The sequence below is a fragment of the Neovison vison genome, chromosome 7 (assembly GCF_020171115.1).
Source record: "Neovison vison isolate M4711 chromosome 7, ASM_NN_V1, whole genome shotgun sequence".
In the NCBI taxonomy this organism is placed as follows: Eukaryota; Metazoa; Chordata; class Mammalia; order Carnivora; family Mustelidae; genus Neogale; species Neogale vison.
In genome coordinates, this window is record NC_058097.1 from 101170499 (window position 1) to 101189054 (window position 18556).

Here is an 18556-nt window from a genome sequence, read left to right on the forward strand (position 1 = left end):
CTGCTTCTCCCTCCCCCGCACACTCCTTGTGCTCTCTAATTAGTGAATAAAATCTTAAAAACACACACACGGGGAAAAAAAAAAAAAACCACTCCAAGACTCTCTGGAGAAATGAATATTTTACAGGTAAGCAATGAAGCTACATAAAATCCAAACTCGAACTCCTCTTGAACACAGACTCTGGGTCCGCAGGATGTGTCCATCAAATCGTGATTCCTCTGACACACACAACTACCAGCATCTGTTTTGCAAACTTAAGCGAAACTGCCAGGCAGGTTCTGCATTTGCTCAGAAGAGCAGATCTGAAGCAAGCACAGGGGAGCGGGGACAGGGGTCACCGTTACTCCTGGATGGTGCGGTTCCCTACCAACCGCACAGCCGCTTCACTGTCTCCAGGCTTGCAGCAGCAGCAGGGCCGAGCTCCGGAGCTCTGCCGGCTGGGGGCTGGCGGGAGGGGGAAGGTAGTGCAGGGGCCCCTGGCAGAAACCCGGCCTCGCTAGGCAGCCCTGCTCTGCCGGCTTCAGATTGCAGGCCTGAGGAAAGGCTCCATAAATAGCGGCTCTTTCTCCTTGGGAAACCTCCTCCTAGGCCTAATGCAGCTCCACCACCAAAAATGGAGGGGTCACCACGGACTTCCTCCCTTTTCCCAAGTCCAGAGAACAACTAAGGATGTCCTGCTAACCACGTTACTCATTCTGGGAGTATGAATCACAGGGCTGGAACCTGATTCACTGTTTAACTTCGATTTTTAGATTCCAGAAATCACAATGGATGAAGTACTCAAAGTCATGAAGAAGAAAAGAACTGCTGTTTTTAGGGCGCCTGGGGGGCTCAGTTGTTATGCTTCTGCCATCGGCTCAGGTCATGATCGCAGGGTCCTGGGATCAAGCCCCACATCGGACTCCTGGCTCAGAGGGAAGCCTGCTTCTCCCTCTCCCACTCCCCCTGCTCGTGTTCCCTCTCTCACTGACTCTCTAATAAATAAATCAAATCTTAAAAAGAAAAAGCTGTTTTTAGAGTCCTTGGTTCTGAAATTAAATGTAGGAGATGTGTTCACTGTGGGCTCGGAAAGCCGCGCTGCCCCAGGACTGCCTCAGACGACAGGTATGGGGGCCACAGCCCAGTGACCAGCCCCGGGCCTCGTCCTTGCGGGTCGTCACGTCCACACGTGGGACTCCCCACTCAGACAACTCCCCCGTCCGTCGGTACCAAAATCTCAATGAGCAAAGCCACAGCTGCAAGCAGGAAGAGAGAGGCTCCTTCTCCCACGCTCGCTCCTGCCGCGGCTCTCCATGGCGATCCAGGACCTCGTGAATCCAAAGGTAAGTAACTTAAAAATGAGACTGTTTACTGACAAATTACAAGAGGCAAGTTTTAGAGGATGATTCGAATTAGATGCTAATTCGTGAACACAAACCCTCTTGTATAACCAGAAAACCCACGTTCTGTTGAACCCACCGAGTGGTTTCAAAACAACCGGGCTGATCAGATGGTAACCCAAAAGGAAACACCGATTGACTTATATTCCATTTTTTCACAAAAAAAAAACCAAAAACAAAAAACACGAGATTTCACTTTACAGAAGAAACCGTTTTCCAATGAGACTGTGCTCCACCCGGATGTTTTCTGCCCCACACAGTAACTCATCTATCCCACACATCGTTGTTTTAAATCTTCCCATCGAAGTGTGTTGGACAACACACGGGCTCCTTCCCTCAAGGAGCACAGTCTGGGCTGACCTGGTCTGGAGCCTCTGAGCGCGAGAGAGGCTCAGCAGCACAGGCAGGAGGGGAGCCACCTTGCACGCGCTCTAATGAGCACATTTTAAAGTCTTTAAAAAAAAAAAAAGTAAAACTCAGTTTCCAGGGGCGCCTGGGTGACTCAGTGGGTTAAGGCGCTGCCTTTGGCTCAGGTCATGATCCGAGGGTCCTGGGATCGAGTCCCGCATCGGGCTCTCTGCTGAGCGGAGAGCCTGCTTTCCTCTCTCTCTCTCTCTGCCTGCCTCTCTGCCTACTTGTGATCTCTCTCTGTCAAATAAATAAATAAAATCTTAAAAAAAAAAAAAACAAAAAAAAAACTCAGTTTCCACAGTAACTTATACCGGTAATAGGCAGACTATCCGATTTATTTTACTTTTTTTTTTTTAAAAAAAGGATTTTATTTATTTGAGAGAGAGAGAGAGAGAGCGAGCGAGTACCCATGAACAGGGGGAGGAGTAGCAGAGGGAGAGGGGAAGCAGACTCCCCGCGGAGCAGGGAGCCCAACGCGGGGCTCGATCCCAGGACCCTGCGATCATGACCTGAGCCAAACGCAGACGCTTCACTGACTCCGTATCCCAGGTACCCGTTTTACAATTTATTTTAATAAACTGAGAACACAAGCACTCAAATGTTTATTTAGTTTTGGTAGCATAAAATAGACTAAACCATCTGATTCTGCTTGTCTAAAATGAATTCTTAAGTTTAATTAAAATAATTCTTCAAATTTCTGAAAGACCAATGCAACTTTAACAAGTAAAAACCAGGGGTGCCTGGCTGACTTGGTTGATGAAGCCTTGATCTGATTTGTGAGTTTGAGCCCCACACGGGTGTAGCGATTTACTTAAATAAATGATACTTTTTAAAAAAAATAATAAAATAAGGGCTCCTGGGTGGCTCAGTTGGTTAATCCTCTGTAGTAGGCTCAAGTCAAGTCCTGTTACCAGGATCCTGGAATGGAGCCCCATGGGGTATCTTGCTCACCAGGGAGCCTGCTTCTCCCCTCCCTGCCACTCCCCTGCTTGTGCTGGCACTCTCCCTCCCTCCCTCGCTGTCCCTGTGTCAAACAAATACAATCTTTTAAAAATAATAATAATAAGGGGCATATGGGTGGCTCAGTGGGTTAAGCCGCTGCCTTCGTCTCAGGTCATGATCTCAGGGTCCTGGGATCGAGCCCCGCATCGGGCTCTCTGCTCGGCAGGGAGCCTGCTTCCTCCTCTCTCTCTGCTGCCTCTCTGCCTACTTGTGATCGCTCTCTGCTAAATAAATAAAATCTTAAAATAATAATAATAATAATAATAATATGGGTTAAGCCGCTGCCTTCAGCTCAGGTCATGATCTCAGGGTCCTGGGATCGAGCCCCGCATCGGGCTCTCTGCTCAGCAGGGAGCCTGCTTCCCCCTCTCTCTCCCTGCCTGCCTCTCCATCTACTTGTGATTTCTCTCTGTCAAATAAATAAATAAAATCTTTAAAAAATAATAATAATAATAATAATAAGGGGCGTATGGGTGGCTCAGTGGGTTGAGCTTCTGCCTTCGGCTCAGGTCATGATCTCAGGGTCCCGGGATCGAGTCCTGCATCAGGCTCCCTGCTGGCTGGGGAGCCTGCTTCCCCTCTCCCTCTGCTGCTCTGCCTTCCTGTGCTCTCTCGCCCTTTCTGTCAAGTAAATAAATAGACAAATAGATAAATGTCTTAAAAAATAAGATAAATAAAAATAAAAAATAATAATGATAAAAAGTAAGAAACTGTAATTGCTTACACAGTACTTTACTATTAATTCTATCTGTGCAGCATATGAAAAGGGCCCATACTCACTTCCCGTGCACTAATGAAGTTTATGTGTAAGCAAATGGAAGGTAAGCTGCATTTAAACAGTACCCAAAAAATGGAAAGACATTCTTTCAACTAGCATTTTCTAACAAATACTGTCAAAAAAATAGCAACAAAAAGTCTTAAAATAGGCTGCAACATCAAATTAAACTTTCACACAGGCTGAACCTGTTTGCCAATGTTCCTGTAATGGGTGGTCCTCACTTTTAAAACTTTTTTTTTCCAAGCAGTGAATTAGACCAACCACTTAATGGTTGGTTTTTCAAGTATTATGGTTTTGGGAATTTTTGTTTGTTTTGTTTTAATGCCCCAAGTCATGGTACAGGTTGAACTGTTAATAGGTTCACTTTGATGAAGGGAGGGCGTCTGTCAAAGACACAAACGTCACTCAAGAGGAGAAGGGCGAACCCTTCAGCAGCTCCCAGAAAACCCGTGCTCAGCTCCGGCCCGGCTCCCCACTCATCCACTCCGCAGACAGGGCGCAGAGGAGCTAACTGCGTCCGCGGGCCCGGACGAGAAGCCTGCTCAGGGTCCCCCTGCGCCACCTCCTCACCTCTCCCCTGGACTCGCAGGCGTCTTCTCCCTGGTCTCGCCTTCCAAGCACACGTCCACTCCCTGTTCGTCTAACTCAGAAGCACTCGGCTAGTCACCGTCCACGGAACAAACCTGCGATGACCGGAGGTGGAACTACCACTCACGCGCACCCGGAACACACGCCGTCTTTTTCTAGTGGCCCCGGTTATCTGAGTTTACCAGCGATCTCAAGCCTCTAAAATGAACTGCATCTTTCTCGGATGGAGGGGAGCAGCCCAGTAATCACGCAGGGGTTACAGGCATCGCTCGGGCTGGCATCAAGCAACAGGCTCTAAAATCCGTGAGCGCCTGACAGACGTCGTCGCCGGTACATACAGCCGGGACAAAGCCGGAACATCTACCCTCATGGAGCTCACGCTAAGTTAGCCTCCGCAGGTCCTCCAGGGAGACAGTCAGCAAGGAAAAGGCTAACAAGATGACAGGCAAGAAACAGGACATCCAGTCCTGACTGACACAGTCCCCAATTTGGTCCCCACTCCAGAGTGGGACCCAGCAAACCCTTAAAACAGCGTCTGCTCCCTAAGTCCACTAGGCAGTGGCTCATGAAATCAAGAGACTCTAAGCGCGTCTGCTGAGCTCAGAGACGACCACGAAGAAGGGCAGGGAGAAAGGCAGTTACGTACTTCAATGCAAGCGACCCGACACCCACCATCCAGAACCAAGGAATCTTTCCGGAGAAAAATCACACCATGTTTACACAAGTGGAGCAAGTCTGGCTACTGACAGGCTGTGCCAGTTCTCACCTACGGTGTGGCAGACACGAACTGGAAACCCACACACAGGCACCCCAAGCGCATGCTTTGTCTTCAAGCAAAGGACGATGACCTTGACTCTCACACAGCACTGTCTAGTAACAGTGTTCATTCTGTCACCCGAACAAGAGAGGTGTAGCAGTCCGAACACGAAAGTCTGCATGCGCAGCTGGGAGGGGTTACAAATGACCCTATTACATCATCTGGAGCCCATCCAAACTACACGATTTCGGAAGCATAACCTGTATCAGTCTGAACATGTGTAGAGGAAAAACAGAAACATCTGTATTTTGGCCAACTCTTCCCCAGAGGGCCTCTAAAAAAAAAAAAAAAGTTATGCAGGAGAGTTCAGTATATTTTAACTGTGACCCCCATTACTAGTAAGGATTAGATCCAGGCAGGTCTCAGCAATCTCCAGTCCTGAAGCTCTTTCCTAACCTTAGCATCTGGCTACTTTTAATATACTTCTTGACTCTACATGTTTAAACTAAGATACATTGATTCTGTTCTATTCTTCTACACCATACGCCATTTTAATACCTTTTTTCCAATCCAGACTTATCCCCTTTTCTGGTATCATTTCACACTGTTCTCTGATGGCTCTGGTCTGGTTTTGTGTTGGTCATGTAGGATTTTACGTGGTTTTTTTAAAAGGTTTTCTTCCTCGTCTTCCACAAAGGATTTCCATATGTAACTGATTTTTACCTAATCAAGGCAGAGGCTCCTGAAAAAGTGGATCTGGATAAATTCAATGACGTCAATGACAAAGGGGCTTACACACATCTCAGTCACTACTGTGGGTGAATCTATTCAAAACTAAACCCAGTTTGCATGAAATTCTAACCACTTCATGGTTATAACCACAGGTAGAAAATATTCTGTGTTGTCTTATGACAGACATCTACAATAACCTACTGAAAAATGAGTACTTGCCAGGGAAAAGCACCTGCCAAAACTAAGATAAAACCAAGTTATATACCTCTGGGGTGAACCAACCCAAGCACACCAATAATATCTAAGCCATTTAGATATCCACGAATGTTTTCTTTACCCTAAGATCATCTATACCGATGCAAACCAGGGGGAGGAAGACATGAGATAATTGTGTGAGGCCGTTTTACTTGACAGCCGTGTACACCAGACAAAGAACTAGGAGATGACCCACAAGCAGGAACATCTCCACAGTCACAGGCAGGAATGGGAGTGAGGTCTTCCATGCTTCTCTCCCTATACAAGGTTTCAGAATCCGAGCCCTCTGACCAAAATGCCTATTCCCTTGTCAAAGCACACAGTTCCCTCTAACACATGAAGACATAAACTAGCACAACTGCCACTGAGGGACAGATGTGACTGAATTATCATCTGTCTAGTAATAGCACTTACTGAAGTATTCATTAAAAAGTGATCCTGCAGGGGCATCTGGGTGGCCCCGTCAGTGAAGCACTGGACTCTTGGTTTTGGCTCAGAGCATGACCTCAGGGTTGTGAGATCGAGCCCCTCATCGGGTTCCACGCTCAGAGTCAAGCTGACTGGACACTCTCTCCCCCCTCTGCCCCTCCTGTTCATGCTCTCTCTCTCTCAAATAAATAAATCTTAAAAAAAAAAAAAAAAAGTGATCCTGTAATATGTAGGTTAAGTCATATGAAATTGTCAGTAGTGACAGGCTGAAGCTTAGGAACGCAGCAACTTCACACAGTTAACCTAATAATTACAAATTGGATTCACAAAAATTCATTCTACCTACAACTTTAAAAAAAACTATTGCACACCCTCCTCCCAGCCCAAGCAGGAGATGGAAATTTATGTCCCAGAGAAACAGACCCAGAGGCTCTGGCTTCAGATACCCGGCCCAGCCAAGAGCAGGGACGCAACCCCCGAAGCTGCAAGCTACCGTGCCCCGGAACACAGGCCTCAGTCTGACCCCCCCACCATCAGCGCTCTTCGCTAGGGAGAGGACGGCAGGCTTTCACCTGCAGAAACCGGCCACTACAGGAGAAGGGACATTAGGGCCCTGCACAACTTGAGGGCCTGGTTGGTCCCAGTTATATGACTCTAAAAGCAACAGAAAAAAAAATAAAATAAAATAACAACAACAAAAAAACAAGGCGCCTGGGGGGCTCAGTCGGTGAAGCGTCTGTCTTCCGCTCAGCTCATGATCTCGGGCTGCTGGGATCCAGCCCGCGTGGGCCCACCTGCTCAGTGGGGAGTCTGCTTCTCCCTCTCCCTCTGCCCCTTCCCCAGTTCATGCTCTCTCTCTCAAATAAAATCTTAAGAAAAAAAATAAAGAAACGCCCACTATGTCAACTATACTCAGAAAAAAAAAAGGAAAGAACAAAACCAAAAAACCACACCCACTATAAAATCCCCAGAGAGATGTTCTATCACTGCACCCGTGAAGTAAGAACTGCATGTTATTAAAAATCGCAATGGAAAATGAGCTTAGAAAAAGAATCCCTGGAAATTAAGAATGATGAAGAGCTTCTGGAAAAAAAACAAACAAAACAATGATTAAGAAATTGAAAGCTTGGGGTGCCTGGGTGGCTCAGTGGGTTGAGCCCCTGCCTTAGGCTCAGGTCATGATCTCAGGGTCCTGGGATCGAGCCCCACATCAGGCTCTCTGCTCGGTGGGGAGCCTGCTTCTCCCTCTCTCTCTGCCTGCCTCTCTGCCTACTTGGGATCTCTCTGTCAAATAAATAAATTTAAAAAAAAAATTGAAAGCTAAAGGATTCCAGAAGGTATAACAAAAGGATACAGGAAGAAAAACAGAGAAGATAAAATTAAAGCGTTATTCTGATAAGCAGGAATTCCAGGAGAAGAAAAAGAAGAAGGGACTGGAAGAAGTCATCTAAGAATGGATGAAAGAAATCTTTCCCAGGACCCAGGAACAAGCTGGGCACCTGCACCATACACTTAAAAGAGACACCTGACTTTCTAAGCCATGAAATCCTTACACTGAATAAAAAAATGTACATACCAAGGCATATCTTGAAATTTAAGAACCCCCCCCTACACACACCAAAAGATAGGAAAAAAAAATACTAAAATCCCCAGAGGAACCAAAATGGGTTTAACTGTTCAATGAGAAAACTGGAAGCTAAAATAAAATGGAGCACTGCCTTCAAAGCTCCAAGGGAAAATCATCTTAGCCTTGAATTCTACAACCTACTGCCCATCAAATGTCAACAGACAGAATTATTTTTGGACACAGAGGATCTCAGTGCAGTTACCTACCATCCACCCCTTTTCTCAGTAAATTCCTGAAGGACGAGACAACTGTACGAGTGGGCAAACCAAGAGAAACAGCCAACACTGTTCCCAGCAGACCAGACCCCGTGGGGACTTGCCAGGAGGAGATGGAGGGGAGCCCCCCACTCTGAAGCAACCATCCTCATCCAAAGCGCAAAGACAAAGGGTTGTTTTCAAGGGGACAAAACAGAAACACTAAAGAAAAAAGAAGGCCATTAACAATTCCAAGAAAATACCAAAGCTGTTCAGAAACTCATATACATTATACAGTTCAGCTTCATTCAAGTCGGAAAGAGCCTTAACACTGTTAAAGTACCTAACAAGAAAATTATAGAAATTATACTAGGGAGATTAAGGAAAGAAGAATTTTAGGAGATGCAGAAATTTTAAGAAACAGCAGTGCCACACATTTTATAAATATGGAGTTTTCTTAAGTATGCGAGGGAGGGGAAAGATCTCAAAGGAGTTCCAAGCGTTTGCCTGGGAATTATCCAAGCCAGAGATACAGAAATGTGGGCCAGAAGTGCCTTTTTTCTTTATAAACCTTACAGTACTAAGGGACTCTCTCAATCTATGTATATGTTATTTCCCTCAAAATTAAATATCAAAACACAAGTTTATAAGTGAGGCTGATAAGGAGACTCTTCAAACTCCTCTCCTTGGCAGAATCTAGGTGCTTCTGTCCCTAGTTTCTCCTTTCCTGAATTTTCCAATTCGCTCTAATGAACACATCACTTTTATAATCAAAGAAAATACTTTCTAAAAATCCACCACCTGATTGCTACCTGGAGGAGGAGGAGGGAGCACAATTTTTTAAGTGTACTACACAACCCCACAGCCCTACAGAGGAGGACAACCCCTGCCTCACCCGCACCTCCCAGACAGGGGCGGGGGTTGGGCAGGTCCTCCCCAGCACTGCTGGGCCTTGGAGGCACCTCCAGATGCACGGGAAGCTCGACCGGGAGCGATCCTCCAGCCCGGCCCACCCTCCGGCCCGGCCCCAGAGCCGAGCACAGACCCGCACTCAGCGAAGCCCTCGCGGCTGCACACCCCAAGCCTCACCGTCTTCGTCAGGGCGCGGCAGCTCCCTGGCCGTCCTTCTCGGTCACACGAGGACCTTACCTTGAGGCTCCCCACTCCAGGCCGTGAGAGGAAGCAAAGAGCTTGTAACACGCCCACACCCGCGCCGCCCTCCCCTCAGCCAGCACACATTCTGTGAGGGCGACCTCAGCTGTTTCCTTCCTGCAGCTTACTGAACATTCCATGGCAAGATCACAAGCTTCCCATTTCTAATGGGAAGTCATTGGGGTTCCCCTAGTCCTATCAAGAAACCGGAAAACAGGGTACCCTTATTCTCTCTGAAGACATTCCTTTCTCAAACATCCACTCTGTACTATGGTAGCATGTGCTGCGTTTCCAGTCTCCAACTGGGCAAGTGGTAGGAGGAGCACACGTCAAATTATAGTAGGAAATGGTTTAATCATCTCCTTTAATCAATACATTTCTGAGGCAGCTTTAATTAGGGCAGTGGAACACTCACTTCTGAAATAACGTAGCAAAAAAAGAAGCAACCAATTACAGTGATCAATGACATCTGCAATTCAAGTTCATTTACCATTGAAATACAGCCAAGTTATAGGCTGTGCAATGATGACAATATCTGGAAAAATACCTTTTTGAAATGTGGATCAAAACACTCAGTGTAACTTTTAATCAAATCACAGCCACAAGAAACCTTCAATCTTCAAGGACTAAAAACACTCTGACCAGTTATTCAGAGAATGACAACAGAAATGAAGCAAAACATCTTTAAAAATTAGAAGAACGTGATTACGGCAATGCAAATTTACAAACGTTTAAGATCTCTGAGATTCCTTAAATCATATTATAATTCTATATGGTACATTATGTACAAAAGTTCTTTGTTAACTATTACCATTAACAGTTACAAGGTATCAAATTCAGTAAAATAAAATCTGAGAAGAAAAAAACACTCCTTGTAACCAGAAATATTATAGAATACTAATTCAGGAAGTCATTCAGCAGCTTATAAAGAAATAGGAAGTTGTTGACCACCTACTTGAAGAACCATTTCCTGCAGGAAAACTGTAAGACAGCTGAAGAAGGCAATAGTTCTCAGAGTAATACAGAGAAGAATTCTTTTGAAACAGAAGCTCCATATACAATGTTGACAAGATGAGTTTTAAAACAATAAACTCTTGAGCACAAATATTACACGTAACACGCAGAATTTTTCACATACTTCACAACCAACCAGAGCTCAAATACGTGTTGGTGATAAATGTAGTTTCCTACCTTACCACTTGCCAGGCTAAGAAACATCTTTTCTCCAGATCTCACTGAGCTACGGAGGGCTTCAAAAATAGCAATGATCACCTGCCTGTAACCCTTCAGCAGTTGTGCTGCTTTGAAGCTAGAAGAGGGGCTGACGGGCTTCAGAGAGTCGCCCACCTACGGTCACAAGGCGACAACTGGTTTCCAAAGTCAACATTTCTACGTTTTCAATCAAATTATATCACCTTACATGTTTGGACCATTCACAGATTTCTTCATGCCAAGTATAAACCTCAAAAAATTGTATACTTTGTAACTTAAAACTTAGTTCCAATGATTATCTAAAAAGATGTACATAAAGAAGGTATATGTAGTAAAATACAATTTTTCATTATTAAAGGAGCAGAAAGTAACTACTGTAAATCTGCACTCTACATCCTGATGGCAACAGAATCTTCTGCAGACACAAGAAAAATATAAATATTGGTCCCCAAAAGAGCGCTGACTTGGAAACATCACAACCAGGATAAAAATGAATTCAGACAACAGGAATCTGGCTCCAAAAGAAGGTTCATTTACCATCATCTTTGACTCCTAGTCAGGACAGATACCAATGCGCTCGTTTACCTGCGCAGTACACAAACCTAAGGCATTCATGACAACTGATACAACCCATAAAATCACAAAAATAGCTAACAACTGGATGTAAACTTTTTGTAACTTCTCCAAATTACATATTATTCATAAAGCAGATACCCTTTAGAAGAATACAGAATTTTATAAGCCCACAGTAGCCATCGTCCACAAACCAACATTTAGGGGCCCCCCTACAATTCCTCACAACTACCAACTAATCCACGGTTTCACCTATCCCTCGGGAAAAATCCCTGTATTTCTTAAAGGTCTGGTATGAGAAAATTTGTCCATGGAGTCCCAAATCTTCGTGTTTCTTATCATATAATAAGCCCAATTTAACTTCTATGTGAAAATCCCCCCCAAATCCTAAAGAACAGCCATGCTTTTTGCTTTTTGTTTTTTTAATTTTCTCCTTTCCATCTGGTAAGAACAATCACGGTTTCTTCCTCCTCTTCATTCTTTTCCAGGTTAAGTTTCTCCGCCCCCCCCACAACCACTTTTCACATGGCATAACTTTCCCTATCATTTTGGCCTGGTTTACCTTCGCTACAAACCCATTCAACTGAGTGTTTGGGTGGTATGTTATAGACGTGTCTACCCTTCCTTATCTACCCTTTATCAATATCATTAAGAGACACATTCCTTCTCAGAGGAAAAACCACTGGAAACTTTTTAAAATGAACATACAGAGTATTTATTTCAAGTCAAAATAACAAGATCACTCAAAATAACGAAAACATAGGCAGATGTCACCTGTAAGCAACTGTTACAAGATACAAAAGACTAAGAAGAACAAAACCGCTGCTCTTTAACCTCATACTTTTAGCTACAGCATCAACCAAAGAAAGGAGGCAAGCACGCTATTAAGCTGTTTGAAAAACCTCCCCAGGTCAGCACGTGACCCAGCAGGGAGAGGTTCAAAAAAGTACAGCCTTTCTTCTTCCTTGCAAGGACCTGGTCTGTCCCTTCAAGGCACATCCCTCACAGCTAGCAGCTCTTTCAATCAGGGACTCTGGCCCTCTGCTTGAGAACAAATGATCTTGCTCATGCAGATGAGTCTGCCAGACTTGTGTGGACTTTCCAGTTTCAGGCCCTTTACTGTCCTGGCTGAAACCTGACCCTTTGAAATGGATACCAGGACATCAGAAAACGAATTTTAAAAAGAAGAAAAATTACAGGAGAGGGGTAGAAACTTTTGAAGATGAAACTTTTTTTCTCTACTCTTCTAAGCAAGCCTCTCTGAAAACCCTATGTTACATTACACACCACTGCCCCGGAAGATAAGCAATAGACTTACTAAGACTAACACAACGAAACAGATCACTAATTGTATTATCTGATCTAATAAACAGATGTTACATTTGCCAACAAGTCGACTGTCAAGACTTTATTTTCACTCTATTATCTCAACCTGATTAAACAACAAGAACCAAGCAACTTTTAAAAAACATCAGTTTCAGTCTATAATTAGAGAAAAAGTTTTTTATACACTTAAATCCAAAAAGCCAGATAAAAACACTTAGGTATTATCTACAAATTCAAAGTAAGAAAGGATAAAAACTTTGATCTTTTCAGTCTGAATGAAATTCTGCCATTTTGTTCAAGACAAGAAGTCTCATAAAAATAAATACCACAATGGCCTTGTTTTTGTTTTCCCAGAAGAGGATTCTGTCTTGAGGACCTGCTAGCTTGAAAGAAGTTTGCTGTGCAGCGATTATATAAACAGGAAAACTCCTAGTTCTCTTTACATTTGCGGGGGGGGGGGGGGTTCGATCACATCAGACAGCAGCTAAAGGATGTGTCATTTGACAACCTCGACTATTGTAAAATCTGACTCCCAAAGAAGAACTACTTATTTTGTAGTTCTTCTCTGCCAATAAAATGTTCATTTAAAGAGATGTCAGCCTGTAATTCCCAAAATTTGAAACGTTCCATAGTATTCTTTCAGTTTTAAGCTAAGCTAATTAATAGATTTGGAACAAAGTCAAAATGAGAATATTCTAATTGCCACAAAAGAAAAGATTATTAAAAGGCTCTGAACCGGGACGCCTGGGTGGCGCAGTTGGTTGGACGACTGCCTTCGGCTCAGGGCGTGATCCTGGAGTCCCGGGATCGAGTCCCACATCAGGCTCCCAGCTCCATGGGGAGTCTGCTTCGCTCTCTGACCTTCTCCTCGCTCATGCTCTCTCTCACTGTCTCTCTCTCTCAAATAAATAAATAAAATCTTTAAAAAAAAAAAAAAAAAAAGGCTCTGAACCAAGAATCAATCAAGCTTTTAAGATATAACCCAAGCTGAAGCAAGTAATTATTACATGTGAAAAGAAAAAAAAATTATGTGTGCGTGTGTATACATATGTACATATCACGGATCTCTATATTAAGATAAAACCAAGTTTGACATAAAGTAAAACATACAAATGACTTTTATATCCTGATACCACTTTCTTTTTTTTTTTTTTTTTTCTGATACCACTTTCTTGAGCCTTCCACAATTCACTCACTTTAAGAAGTATCTCTGACCAGAGGACGTCTTTGCCATCTCCCAGCCCGCCGGCAGAGGGACATCATCAGGGATCTCAAAAGAAGACTGTCGAAGGTGCTGAGCGGTGGGGGTCGCTGCTGGGCCCGAGACCACCCCGGTAGGCGTTAGGCTCCCTGGGGACGCGGCGCCCAGCTGCAGGGAAGCAGGCGAGGAATGAGCTCGAACATGCTGCGGGGTCAGGGCTCCTCCGGTGCCCCCATCAGTACTGGCCTATTGGGAAGAATAAGATAAAAATTTCTTTAGAAATTATTTTTAAAGAGGGTCTCTTTAATCTTTGAGAGGATTTCATGGCAACCAAATGTCTAAGTACCAAATGCAAAAATTAAAGTTTGACACAAAGGAATATAGGTTAATAGGTGTGTATTTTTGAATGGTTTGTGTGATTTTAAAGTATACTCGCACAAACATTTATAACTTTATAGATTAGCAGTCCATGTTAAATTAAGCTCTACGTAGCACACATTAGATGGGCCTTCTGTATATTTCAGAGGAAATCAGAACAAAATTAATGGAACATTCTTCTACAGTATGTTGGATTTTAAAACGTAATGTTTTTTGAAAAAATCTTATTTATTTGACAGAGAGATAGCCAAAGACAGGGAACACAAATAGGGGAGCAGCAGAGGGAGAGGGAGAAGCAGGCCTCCTGCTGAGCAGGGACCCTGACATGGGGACGGAGCCTAGGACCCTGGGATCATGACCTGAGCTGAAGGCAGAAGGCAGATGCTTAAAGACTGAGCCACCCAGCTGCCCCACAACTTAAATTTTTTTTTTTATAAAAGACTTTATCTGAGAGAGAGAGAGCACGAGTAGGGGTGGGAGGAGGGGCAGAGGCAGAAGCAGGCTCCCAGCTCTCAAGGAGCTCCACTCGGGGCTAGATCCAGGGACTCAGAGATCATGACCTGAGCCGAAGGCAGATGGCTAACCAACCGAATGAGCCCCGCTAGGTGCCCCTAAAACTTAATTTCTAAAAAGACCTGGGTAGTGTGGGTGCTATTCTGAGTTCTGAAATGTCCCATGTATAACACAACCTAAGGAATACGGTAACTATATCCTCTCTCTTTTCTTGTTCAGCTAGTTTTTAAGTAGTTAATGTTTCTTTCCAGGCCAAACCCTAAACACTGGACAACTGCTATTTTTTTCTCACCATGGACCAACAGCATGGGCCAATACCAAACCAGTGATTTTTAATGAAAGCAAGAGATTCAGAATCATTCAAATGCTCTTAAGACATCTAATGAAATGAAAACCCAACCATGTAATCCTATGCAGATGAAAAAAATGAGAACAGTTCAACTGCAACTAAAATATACACATGTAACTACAATGGTGTAAGGGCAGAAAAACATTTGCATCCAGACCCCAAAGATGGGAGTTCCAGTCTGCACAGGCTACTGTGACAGTGAACAGATACCAACCTCTGAGAGCCTCAGTTCTGTCATGTGTGAGAACTTCTCTCGTATGTGTGGGTATGTGTATATATGTACATACATAAACACGAATGGACCTAAGCCAACCGTCTGTGGACAGTAGTATTTATAACCCACATACACACCATTCACGATCCAGCACAGCCATCTAAATTCCTCTTTAGAATTAGGATTTGATTATTAAAGTAAGAATTTCCTTGTAGGGGTACCTGAGTGGCTCAGTGGGTTAAGGCCTCTGCCTTTGGCTCAGGTTGTGATCCCAGGGTCCTGGGATTGAGCCCCGCATGGGGCTCTCTGCTCAGCAGGGAGCCTGCTTCCTCCTCTCTCTGACTGCCTCTGCCTACTTGTGACTTCTGTCTGTCAAATAAATAAATAAAATCTTAAAAAAAAAAAAAAAGAATTTCCTTGGAAACTAGAAGCAATCAGCGGAGGAATTTATGCCTTAAAGTCAACCACACTGCTGAGTTTCCCATCAGAATAAACCCGAATTAGGACATCACTACCAGAACTAAAAATCAAACTTACAGAGGTGCAACCCCTCCTTCAGAAACTTATTAAAAACAAAACTAGAGATTATGAATAGAGTATGAATCCATAAACTGCGGGACATAATTCTCGTGATTATTTACTAGAATTCTGCAACGTTTCAGTTGCGGGTCTTTATGGCTTACAGATGCCACAAAATGAGAAACACTCTCCTACGTGTTTTCTGCTTTCAAACCCTACCGAGGAGCGCGCACCCGACTGTGTCGTCCATAAAGGGCAACGCCAGCACACGGTTCCCCGGAATGACTCCAGGGACCCACCTCCAGGCCTGGGAGAAGGAAAAGCCCACCCCCCCAAGCTGCTTTGCGCAGGCCGGCAGCTCCCAGGATTCTCCTTCCTGCTCCCCAAGCCGGCCTTCGCCAGCAGGTTCCCAAAGCCCTGGGTCTGCGGCAGGAGGGCGCACAACAGGCCTGGCAAGCAGGAGCGGAAGGGGAAGCGGAATGGGGGCGCTCACTCTTCTTCCCACTCAAGTTTCAGCCCGACTGGACCAACTGCATCGCAGTATTTGGAAAACCAATTAACTTTTGGGCAAAGTTCCTATGCTCAAGTTTAGCCTGAAGCAAGTTCTTTTCAAAAAGAAAAAGCAGCAGCAAGCCAGGCCTAAGCAAACAGATGTGGGGGAGCGCTGGGAGCGCGAACCCGTTCCCGACAGTCTCTCCCTGGGGCCGGATCGCACCGGCCGCGGAGCGGGCGCCCTACGCCACCGCCGCGCTCCGTCCCCGGGGCGGACTCCAGAGCCTGGGCGAGCCGCCGATTAGTCATCGCTTCCCCAGCAGCGCGCGGGGTCGCGGCGGCGCCACGCAGCCCCGGCCCCGGCCCCACGGCCCCGCGAGGTCCCGCTCCCCCGCGCGGCGAACGCGCTCCCCCAGGAGGCGCCCCTCGAGTACCCCCACGAAGCCAGCCCGAGTCCCCGCCGGGGCCCCAGACCCCAGAGTCCCCCCTCAGTCCCCCCCGACAGCCGGCCGTCCCCAGTGTTCCCGCCTCCCCGGGAGCCGGTCCCCCGAGTCCCCGCAGGGGCCCCGACTCCCCAGGGCCCCTCAATTCCCCACCGGGGGCCAGCCGTCCCCAGTGTTTCCCCCCCCGGAGCCGGTCCCCCGAGTCCCCGCAGGGGCCCCGACCCCCAGTACCCCGCTCAGTTCCCCCTTCGGGGAGCCAGCCGTCCCCAGTGTTCCCTCCCCCGGGAGCCGATTCCCCTAGTCCCCGCAGGAGCCCCTGCCTCCCCACTGCCGCCCCGGGAGCCGGCCCCCCGAGTCCCCTCCCCGAGGGCGCCCCCGGATTCCCCGCACGGACTCCCCCCTTCCTCCCGCGCGGGCGCTGACCCCGCAGCGCCTTCCAGGAAAGCCTGGACGCCGCCCGCAGAAGGCGCCGGGCGCTCTCGGGAGCGGAGAAAGAGCCAGAAAGTCCACGCACCGCTCCAACCCCCACCCTGGTCAACCCTGCTGAACAAGAGAACAATTATCTGACTCCCCAGGACACTCGCGCGGCCGCACAGGCCCGCAGAAAAGGGGGCCCAGGGCTCCCCGCCACCGGCTCGGCCGCCGCGGGCCACTCACCCCTCGCGGAGGCCAGCGGCCCCTCCCCCGGCCCCCCGCTCTCCTCCCCTCCCCCACCGCTCCCTTCACTCCCTCCCTCCCCCCGCCCCCTCGTTCCCGGGCCCCCCCCCCGCCCTCCGCCCCTCCCCCGCCCCCCACCCCCGTCCCCGTCCCAGTCCCGGCGGCGGCCGAGGTGCGGGGCGCGGACGCGCGCACATTGTGCGAGCCCACCCGGCCCCCCCCGCCTTCCTTCCTCCCCCTCCCCCGCGTCTCCCGCCAACCTCCCGGGAGCCCCAGGAAGAAAGAAAGGAAGAAAGGGAGCGGGGAGAGCACGCCCCCCAGGCCGCGGCCGCGCCGAGCGACTCTGAGGGAAAACAAATCTCGGCCCGGGACTCGGGAGGCGCCCCCCGCCGCCCCCCCCGCCGCGCACCCCTCGGCCCGGCCCGTCCGGCGGGGCGGCTACCTGGCGGGAGTGCGACTTGGGCTCCGGCGGCTTGAAGAAGGAGTCGGGCAGCTTCCGCAGCCGCATGGGCACCGTCTGGGGCACGTTGGCCGTCTTGGGGTTCATGACGGCGTTGAAGAGCGCCTCCAGGTCGGTCTCCGAGTCCCCCCGAACGTGCACGATCTGGTGGCCGGCCGGGGGGGCCTGCGGCGCCGCCTGCGACCCCGGGGGCGCGGGCGGCCCGGCCGCCGCCGAGGGGCCCTGGCCCGAGGGGGGCTGCGCGGCGGGCGGCCCCTGGCCCTGCGCGGCGGCCGGCGGGGGCTGCGGCGGCTGAGACGGCGGCCCGGGATCCATGTTGCCCGGCGACGCGGGCGACGGGGTCGGGGTCGGGGTCGCGGCCGGGGGGGGAGGCTGCGCCGCAGGCCCGCCCGCGCCCCGCGGCCCCCGGCGCTGTCCCCCGGCCGCTGCGCTCCCCCGACGGACGCGGGGCCTCCCCTCCCCCGCTGCCCGGCTTCCTCCGGGGGCCCCTTCCTTCCTCCCTTTCTTTCCCGCCGCGGCGGCTGCGCCCGACTGAGGCAGAAACTCGCCGCCGACGCCAAAACTAAAGTTGAGAGAAGCGCCCGCCCGAGCGGCGCGCCGGCCCCGCCTCCTCGCGGCCCTTCCTTCCTCTGCGCGCCCGCCCGCCCCGGGTCCGCCGCCGGCGCGCGCAGAGACGCTCCCCCGCGGGCCGCCGCATTCCTGCGCTCTCGCCGCAGCCCCGCCCGGCCCGCCGCCGCCGCACGTGACCCGGCCGCCCGCGCGCGCGGCCCCCCGGGGAGGCGGGGCGGCCGGGCGGCGCCCAGGTGCGGCGCGGCGGGCCGGGCTGGGTGGGGGGCGGCGCGGTGCCCCCCGTCCGCCCCCCCCCGCCCGGAGCAGCGCCCGCCCCGCGGACAGCAGGCAAGCGCCGGGCCGCCG

The 18556-nt window shown here is 48.8% G+C and overlaps 1 protein-coding gene across 3 annotated transcripts in view; it reads right to left on the bottom strand.

The window, feature by feature from the left end:
- The window catches only part of YAP1 (Yes1 associated transcriptional regulator), a 110103-nt gene extending 91900 nt beyond the window's left edge, over positions 1 to 18203 (bottom strand). The window contains exons 1-2 of one of the 3 annotated variants that reach the window (XM_044257786.1): positions 17624 to 18203; positions 13612 to 13862 (exon numbers count right to left, since the gene is read on the bottom strand). In XM_044257786.1, coding sequence (XP_044113721.1) covers positions 13612 to 13862; positions 17624 to 17956 — 584 coding nt within the window. In that variant the 5' untranslated portion in view covers positions 17957 to 18203. The remainder of the gene's footprint in view (positions 1 to 13611; positions 13863 to 17623) is intronic. The other 2 variants (XM_044257784.1, XM_044257785.1) reach the window with 2 other exon arrangements.
- Positions 18204 to 18556: the final 353 nt, after the last annotated feature.